The sequence below is a fragment of the Micromesistius poutassou genome, assembly GCF_964030765.1.
Source record: "Micromesistius poutassou genome assembly, chromosome: 5".
In the NCBI taxonomy this organism is placed as follows: domain Eukaryota; kingdom Metazoa; phylum Chordata; class Actinopteri; order Gadiformes; family Gadidae; genus Micromesistius; species Micromesistius poutassou.
The window spans coordinates 9865954-9875400 of record NC_140275.1 but is presented as its reverse complement, the minus strand read 5'-3'; the positions used below and the strand labels follow the sequence as shown (position 1 = coordinate 9875400).

General features: G+C 44.1%; 1 protein-coding gene across 3 annotated transcripts; it reads right to left on the bottom strand.

The window, feature by feature from the left end:
• Window positions 1-454: 454 nt before the first annotated feature.
• On the bottom strand, window positions 455-7626 carry tbx1 (T-box transcription factor 1; the record flags this gene model as incomplete). Of its 3 annotated transcripts, none has more annotated exons than XM_084468044.1 (8): window positions 455-855; window positions 1171-1271; window positions 1780-1847; window positions 3150-3305; window positions 3935-4106; window positions 4309-4410; window positions 5889-6279; window positions 7443-7626. In XM_084468044.1, the coding sequence occupies 8 exons, from the start codon at window positions 7624-7626 to the stop codon at window positions 455-457; spliced, it is 1575 nt and encodes a 524-aa protein (XP_084324170.1). The 3 variants fall into 3 exon arrangements, with proteins under 3 accessions (XP_084324170.1, XP_084324171.1, XP_084324172.1); XM_084468045.1 differs by having other exon boundaries at window positions 5889-6228; XM_084468046.1 differs by lacking the exon at window positions 7443-7626 and having other exon boundaries at window positions 5889-6450.
• Between the last annotated feature and the right edge of the window lie 1821 nt (window positions 7627-9447).

The following is a 9447-nucleotide window of genomic DNA, read 5'->3' as shown; positions in this document are numbered from 1 at the left end:
CGTGGCGGGCGGGGCGGGGGGGGGGCGGGGGGGGGCGGGGTCAGACCTTAATGCGGGTGTCGAGAAGTGCTCCGAGACATGCCCATACTTCACGCGGAGAATCATCATCATCGTCCTCATCATCACAAAAATAAATACGGCCAGGTCCATGTTTGTTTTGTTTGGTGTGTGTGTGTGTGTGTGTGTGAGTCACTGTGTGGAGGGAGAGGTGGTGGTGGTGGTGGGGGGGGGTAATAAATGGTGAGGCAACGGGAGAGGCCTTAATATCCAGCCAGTGAGAAATGCTGATAGGAACACGCCCCAGATGTCGCAACAGCGCACACACACCGACAGAGAGCCGCGTCGATCTTGTTTTGTATTTCCAGGGGTGGCGCTGGTGAAGCTAGTCCAGATGCTACAGACACCGCCGCCGCGGCCGCCGCCCCCCCCCCCCCCCCCCCCCCCCCCCGCGAAACTACCGCGGCCCGTAGTCGTAGTTGGCCGGGGCGCTCGCGGCAGAGTACATGTTGGCCGTGGCGGGGGTCATGTGGTGGTGGTGATGGTACGTGTGGCCCCGCATGCCCGGCAGCTGGTACGGCGAGGGCCGGGCCTTGGCGCCGAGGTAGTGTTCGTACGTGGCGGTGGGGTACTTGTACGGGTGGTGGTGCAGCGTGTCCGGGGACAGCGGGTGGGGGTCGGCCCGCAGGTCGTGGGGCGGCGGGGGGCTGGGCCGGCCGCCGCCGCTGAGCGGGACGGAGTGCAGCCCCCCCGGCACGGGCAGCGCCGGGCTCAGGACGCGGGACATCAGCTGGTGGGCGGAGTCGCCGTGGATGGGCGTGCCGGCGGGGTCGCGGTCGTAGTCCCGTCGGATGTCCTCTGCGGAGCGGCGGGGCAGGAGAGGCGGAGTCAGACACAGAGAGACACACACACAGCATTCCCCCTTTTTTTGTTTGCAGTGGGAGTTTGAAGACTTGTTTAACGTTTAGCTTGTCCGTTCCTGCCTCATGAATGTGGATGTCACACCGCTCTCTATAGGTCTGACAGCCAAAACAATGAGACCGAGATGGAGGTGCTGAAATGCACCATTTAAAACAATGATATTATCTTTCTTAAAATTGAGTGGGAACGTGTCTCTGGGTCCAGCAGTGTGAGCCCGGGATTTGAAAGAAAACAAGCGGTGTGTGTGCAGACCTTTCTCCGAGCCGTTCTGCTGAGGGGGAGATGACATTGGGTTCCTCGTCCTGGCAAACGCACTCATTATTGGCAGCGAGCCGGGCCTGTGATTCCTGGGCCTGGAACACAAAGAGGAGGATATCGTTTCACTCTTCATATCACGGCTCAAATAAACAGTAACAAAATCAATGCAGATACACGCATCTTATGCGAGGTATGCAATATGGGATGGCTGGCTCTAAATTAGTAAATACCCATTATTCTATGACAATTAAACTGCTAAACAAGTTCAATATCCTGTTTTTCCATCTCTGCCCAAGTGGACATACCTTGTAGAGACCCAAAAACTTTGTCACAAAAAGTCAGCACGTCTATATATTTACAATGGCAGTTACTCGGTTTTTGGGGTTTAATTCATTTTAAACCTGCAGTGTGTAACTGTTCCATTGCAGACATTTCTTTAGTTTGAATTAGCTTTTTGTGCCTTGATTTCAGAAGAAAAAAACAAACTGTTTTGATTGAGTCTACGTTATTTATTCTTCAGATGCTCATCGTTTAAAATTAATGTGTGAGCAAAAGCGATGACTGAAAGTTTAAGTTTGTTATCGTGACGTTCAGAATGCTCACCAGTCCTCGGGGTCACAGTCTCTGAAGCCCTTGGCGAAGGGATTGCTGGCTATCTTCAGCTGTGTGATCTGCAAGAATGAAGAAAAGGCCAAAGTCAGATCTCATGCCATAGGCCTCCAGCATTTACAAAAGTCTTTAAGTTTGACCTAGAAACAAGCACACAGCATTTGAGTGTAGGCTAATGTTGGCCTGAGTATTAATTATTCACACTGACCTCTCTGGTTTTGAGAAATGCGTTTTCAGTAACGCATGTGGTGTTTGAAAATAGCAAACTGCTGACTCTGCTGAGTAATGGTGATGTTTATAGAGTCATATTTTTAAAAACTGATTAAGAGTAGACATTAATCATTTGCTGATTGCAGTTGACAGTGCTTATAAAGATATATTAATAAAGGGCTGTTATTAATTGGTTCTGGTGTTTATATATTTTATTAAAATGTAGAAAAATTGGTCGCCTTGCTTTTTATTATGATTCATTAAATTGTATATAGGCCTGATAAAATCAAAACCCCGTTTTTTGTAATGCAACCCTTTTACAAAACGAATAAAAAAATCGGCCTACCAAAAGTTACATTTAATGCATCTTTACCACTAGGCAATGGTCAATATGAAATCGCACTTACATGTTATCAATTCATTTTTAAATCTATTATTTCAATATTATAATAAGAAAAGGCATATATTTATATTTTTATTATTTTTAATTGTTTTTTACAGTTAGCCTATGGAAAGTTGGTATTTCTTCCGTGATAGTCTTCAGTTTTACTTAAAAGCACGTGACATGACATGTGTCTCCGTATCCAGGGCAGATAAACTACTAAACGTCCACCATCTAATGACCGATTTAGAGAGATATAATACGTAGCTAAATCTGTCATTTGAGATAGAATACGGAGCTTGCAAAAAAAAATGAACATGCCAAACAGCTGTGCGCAGATATCGGTCGCTTTTGGTGTAAGATTCTGCAGCCAAGCGGTGGAATAATCAATATTTCATAAGGCCTACTTCGACCCAACAATATGCCAGGCTACTTTATTTTGTTCAAACATGCATCAAAAACATCAGGATCCTTTATTATGATTATTCCCAAATCCATGAGTGCAGTCGGGAATGCAGAAATGGTATCCGGTTAGGCCTATAGGCCTACTGAGATTTAGGTAGGGTCCTAGATCTTCAGTCAAATCCCAATTGCTTAATAATATAGACTAAGTCATCTCTACGTTATAATACATTATTGTATATGCAGCCGTTCATTCAGGGATTTAAATTATATTCCACCAATAATATAGAAAGTGCGCAGGTTCAAACGTCAGTTCCACAGGCCCACAGTTGGGTCCCCCTATATTGAAGACCGATCGGCGGCCACTCACCCGGTGGTTCTGGTACGCGGTGACCGCCGTGAACCGCGTCTCCTCGAACACGAACGTCTTGTAGTTCTCCTCGGCGTATTTCTCACTGTCTTTGCGGGGGTCCACGTACACGACGTGGAACCTCGGCTGGTATCGATGCATGGAGTTTAGGATGATCTTTAACAAGACAGAAAACCACCAATGTCAATATTACAGTACGGTTATTGATGTTCCATCATGCATTTTACGCAGCGTTCTTAATGCGCATATCAACTTCTTATTTTCTTTGCTGAGCTTTTCACAGGGGAAAAAAAAGAGTTGGAGGATAACACCACAGTTTGATTCCCGTGGAGATTAGACACGACGATGCATTTGATTCCATATTTCACACGGTTGAAATCGCTTGAACTCTAGTTAAATGCCTGGGCCTATAATCATTTCACATGGTCCACGGAGGCTGGCTGGCAGTTTAGTCCATCGCCATTTAGGCTCAATCCTTATATATTTCTTTTTTTTTTTGAGGGAAAATAGAAGACTAAATATATCTCATATATTTTCCACTAGTAAAATGTTTCCAGTGGCTTGCTGCCACTGTTTAGCTGTGGGCTTTTGTGGGGGTTTCAACTTTCTAATGTGAGGTTATCTAAAATATAAAGACTAATATCCAGTCGCAATGAACTTACTCCTTGTATATTTTGATTGAAAACACGAGGCATTCTGCAGTCCTTTGAATTATTTAATTTCATGATAATGTTAATATAAAAGCATGATAATGTCCATATAAAATCCCAGTTGTCAGTACTCACATGGCCGTTGTCATCCAGTAGGTTGTTGGTGAGTTTGAGTTTATCGAAAGAGACTATTTGCTTCATCCACTGCGCGCCTTTGGCGGGGGAGTCGGGGTGGTAGTGCACCCTCCCTGGGGTGGCGGGGTCCGCCTTACCCGCCACCAACCACGACGAGCTGTGGAACGCATACCTAGGAAAGAACGACGTCGAAATACTTGTGTTATTATTATTATTTTCCCCTCGTGTACCCTTCCTTACCAAAAGTCGAATGGATTGGCCCGTTTGAACATGCAACACATGTGTAGATGTTTCACCGATTAAATTAATTAAATCGAGGTCATTATACGCAACTGTTTCATCGTGTTGGGCTGATATAGGCTGTGTATTTGTACCTGTATCGTTTGTCGTCTACCGGTAGAAAGTCCATCAGGAGCATGTAGTCTGCCATGGGATCCATCCCAAATATTTTTACTTGGAAAGTTGGAAACATTCGCCTTGTAGGGGGAAGACAAATGGAAAGTTAGCAGTGTCAATATATTTGACCAGCGTTTATATGTATTAGACCTATGTTTGAATCGATATTTCGAAAATGTATTTTCCTAAGCCTATGTAGACCTTATTTAATTTGACCTTATTTTATTGTTTTGATAAAACCAGAATTAGGCCGAGACCTAGTGTAGCTACTTGATTTGTGTGCGCCACGCAACGTTACGCAATATAGCAGCCTACTAAGGCAGTAGCCTACAGATATACACAGTTGGCCTATGGGCATCGCTGGAGTTGATATCCAAAGAGAAGTGATGTTTTTTTTGTCCGTCTTGCTCCATTTATATAACCTGTGGCAATTTACTATAATTCCGTCTGATCCCTTCCAGGCCTTTCTAGCGACCTCGTCACGCACACAATCACACGCTGCATGTGAAGGACTGCAGATTATATATATTCACCTAAAGTAAGAAAAGTTTCACTGAAAGTTGAGCTCCAGGGAAAGGGAGCCTCAAATCAACGCTCAATTAACGACGGGTTGTTCAAAGCTCCAGTTGTGGATAGGTGAAGCTGAAGTAGCATTTAAGTGGTTCTTTGCGCTTTTTCTAGCTTTCCAGAAGATGAAATAGATCTACCCCTTTGCTGTCAGAACGAAGCCGAAATGTATGTTACTTCCCATTAATTGAAGGATTTGTAATATTAGTGGTAGGCCTATTGGATACGGGACTTTTGTAGGATAAATATCGCTGTATTCATTTTTTTGACATATTTGCTTTAATCAGTGAGCCTAGGCCTACCGAAATTTATAATATGGGGATGGCTTTTATCATTCGTAAATCCAATAATAGTAATACCAATAATATTAATATTAATAAATAATCATAATCATAACGATTAGTAAATGTTCCTCATCATATAGTAATTTAGTCTGCCTTTCAAAATAAAAGTTGCCTTATTCATAAACGTCTAATAAGTTAATTTAGGGTTGTAATCAGGCCTAAATAGCCACGATGTTCCCTAAAAAGATCAAGTTCCCTAATGACTCAGACCCACAAATATTTATAAAAACCTATTTATTAAAAAATAAATCATGCATTCCAGATAGTCAAAACCAAATATAAAAAAATACCCTCATACGTACACCTTGATTTCAAAGTCCCACATTGTGGAATTTACTGTGCATTTTTTTGTGAAGCGCATGTCAACGCTATGGGCCTATAAGCCCAAAGTGGCTTGTGTTGACTTAATCCGATTTATTTCACGCCAATTTATAGCCTATATAAAAAAAATTGTATCTCTCATAACCTCGGGTTATTTTTGTCATCTGACTCAACATACAATTCAACAATGATTCTTAGCTGTATATGTCTTGCATGGAACTTTGTCTGAGTTTAATTTGTGTGTGTGTGTGTGTGTGTGTGTGTGTGTGTGTGTGTGTGTGTGTGTGTGTGTGTGTGTTTTAGTTTTATTTTTTTTATGTACTCACCTTCCAGCTTTGGTAACTATCATCTCCGTCCCAAGTTGATTAAACTCGTCCCATAAAGCTTTCATCTCCAGCTGAACGTTAATGTTGGCCACTTTAGGATTTTTCTTCACTATGGACTTGCTGTTGGGTGTAGAGTTGGAGGACGAAGAGGAACAGTTGGATGTCCCCGAGTCGCTCGGCTGCGCCTGTCCCGGGTTCGAGCCCGGGTAGTTGTAGTTGTGCTGAGCCGCCGGGCAAGGCTCAAAGTGAGATTCATGTTGGCTGTACGGGTCTCCAGGGGAGGGGGACAGATGATAGCTCCCCGCCGTGTTCAGGTTGCTTATGCTACTCGTCGTGAAGGCTGCAACATCGCAAAAATGGGACAGCTGCGTCAGCCACGGACTGGATATTGCTGAAATCATTCCAAAAACTGGATTTACTATATGCGTTGAACGTTAGAATAGCACACAAACAGGTCAAAAGAGAATATTTGGAACCGTGCACGATACAGTTTGTGTATAGCAGGAGATGATCAAGGCGCAAAGCACCTATTTCTAGTTTAAAGTTCACGTCCCGATAGTTCATTAATCCGGTGAGGCATCAACTGCCAGCCGATCCCGATAAAAGCAAAAAACGTTGAGCAAAATGCTGTTGTCAGAATGAAAAAAATGAAGGAAAATACAGCGTACGCGCGTGATTGTATTTTCGAATGGTTGCGCTCCCAAGTTATTCCGCGCGGCCTCTGCACTGCGCCTCTCACATATGGTAAACTACAAGCCAGCCTTCTCTCTTATCTCCCACAGAGGGCCTCCCCTTTACGATAAAACCGGTTCTTATTTCTATTTAGATAAGGAACTGCAGGTAGGGCCTATATGCTTTCCACGCCACGGGACGGGACTGAGTGACAGTGAAGTGCGCCCCTTTTTAATGGGCTTTCCGGCACCCATTTACTTTAGGATAAGGGTATCGCCCCCATCACCACTGTTAACAATAGACGGGATGGCTGGCACAGTGGAGAGTAAACTATTTACAAGGTAAACAAACATTGATTTGCATGAACAAACAAACAGGCTGCGTTCCGTATTGAGTGGACTATGTATTGATGTTTATGTTAGGATAGGCTATAGTATCGGATATCCATTTCACTGAGGGGAAAAGCCTTTATGTTGTGTTTTAAACATTACGCACGGGTGCTCGTGGAAACCCTACTCGTATAGCTTCACCTTTCATGTATTTCCTAATCTCCAAATTAAGTTGACTCTATGCGGCTCTTTGGTCTGCTCTGCGTGGATGGACGTATTTTAGACTGTGAACTTCGAGGGTTTGCACGTTTGCATTTTTTTGCCGAACCGCAAAAGTTTTTCCTCAAAGTAATTTCATTCATGCGTTCAGTCACTGCTTGCATCTGTGCGGTTAGACTAGTCGGTGGGCTTTTGTGCGGATAAGCACACTTTTGATGTATTGTTATATTGCTGATTTAGTTTACACGCTGAGATAATAAAAAAACAAGATCAAGAAAGGTTTACTAAACGAACAAATGATATCGCATGGTGATCATGAAGAGCGAGCTCGTACCTTCCATTTCCCGGGTGACAGTACTGTAGTGCATTTTATAGGAACTGCAGCTGTGCAGCTCTGGCTTGTCCAGGCCAGTTCCTCCTTGGTCAAACGCCGAGAGTCCTACTTGCTCTGCAGCTGAAATCAGAGAGGCGATACTGAAAGCATTTGCCTTTGGAGAGAGGGGACCGCTGTCGTCCATAGGCAAGGAAAGCACCCCGAGAAAAGCACGTCCCTCCTCCGCCTTCTACTCGCTCGGTGCGCACAGAACGCGAGGCAAGGCTGTGCACAATGGAAACCAGAATGCGCCGAGAGAGTTGAACATTCCGCCACTGTAGATCGTGTTATAGTTCGGCCACTCGGCAGCTACTGGGTTATCGAAGCAGTGTGTATTCCCCACGGCTATTCTGAAGACGTGTCCAACTTGAAAAGTTCGCTTATTAGTTCGCGGATTAATTCCGTCCCGAGCACACGTCGCCTTGTAGCCTAGTCATCAAAACATGGTTCATCCGCACTACGAGTTCGCCTTCTTCCCCCGGTCGGTGGCGGGTGATGTCATGTCGGTGCTCTGGTGCGCCCGGAGAAGAAGCGCTACCGCTGAGAGAAGGTCAGGAGGGAGAGCTCCACGCCTCCCAGCAGGCACCACTCAGGGGGGGGGAAAAGAGCGTCTACGTTCTGCACTGGATATTTTATTTGAATAAGGCCTTGTCAATCATGTCCAGTGCAGCATTTGAATTCCGCTCAGTTGAAAAAAAACAAAAAAAAAATAACGTCAATGTCCGCTTCATACTTGACTGTACTGTAGCCTAAGTTACGCGTAAGGGGTTGCTGGTTCTCCGTTTCGTTTTTTTTTTTCGGGTGGATCCTATACCTAAAATAAGCCTGCGCCGTCACGAATGTTTCTGTGGAACTGCTGTCAATCTACTGTTACTCGTAAATCTTTCGACTGTCTTTTATTTATACTGCAATTTATAATGATATATTAGGTACAGTAACGCTTCATAATTGATTCACACCTTGTTATTCTTTTACTTAATCCGTCCCACACACGTCGATCCAACCATCCGAGCCCCCACCCACTTTATGCCTTAATCTTTTTATATTATATATAATTAATATGCACTTACATTAGGTTCAGTGTTGTTCATTACTATATTATGGCGGGAGCACAATTGGCGCCAGGACAGATCTAATTACACTTTATGCTAATTATTATATATTTATTATATTTACCTAATAGGTTACACATGCATTTTATACTATGTTATCGCCTATACATAAAATATGTTGGTTGTGTTATTTTTTATAAGTCAACACATAAAGTGGTCAGATCAACGCGCGTGGCCTCACCGCGCGCGGACCGTGACCTCCGGCGCCCCAAGTATCGCGATGGTTCTCACAGTTCGTTTAATTACCAATCAGCTCTAAAGGACGTTGTGTTTGGCAGAAGGCACTGCGATGGAGCAGCATTTAATCTAATTTACACCGTTGGGATTGCAACTGCATGCGTCCCGGTTGGATAAACTCGTTACCAGCAGACACTTCTGTGCTCTTTACATGATTAACTATTGGCTGTTGTTTTGGATGTTTCTAATGGAGGCGAATTACACAAACACACCCACTATACACTTATATACAGCACGTTTTGACTCGGATTTCGGCCACACTGACAGAGAGAACGACTCAGACTCACACCATTGTAACACACAGAACAATTAACAAGGCGTGAAATGAAACGCGACCAAAGCAATAACACATGGTGTACTTTAATTCCACGCGTCGATGCTATTAGACGTTATTACAGCGGTTATCTGCCTGGGGGATCGTTATAGTACCACTTAATCTCAAAACATGTGCGTCTATTCCATTATTTGTAATGGAGGTGACGTTTGATTGATACCGGATCGCCTTTCAATCCTTGTCGAGGCGGAAGCGTCCTTTGTAAATACGCAGGTGACTACTGACAAAATACAGGAGTTGATTTAGATGGGAAGAGACGGATGGCATCGCTGGAAGGCCTCCT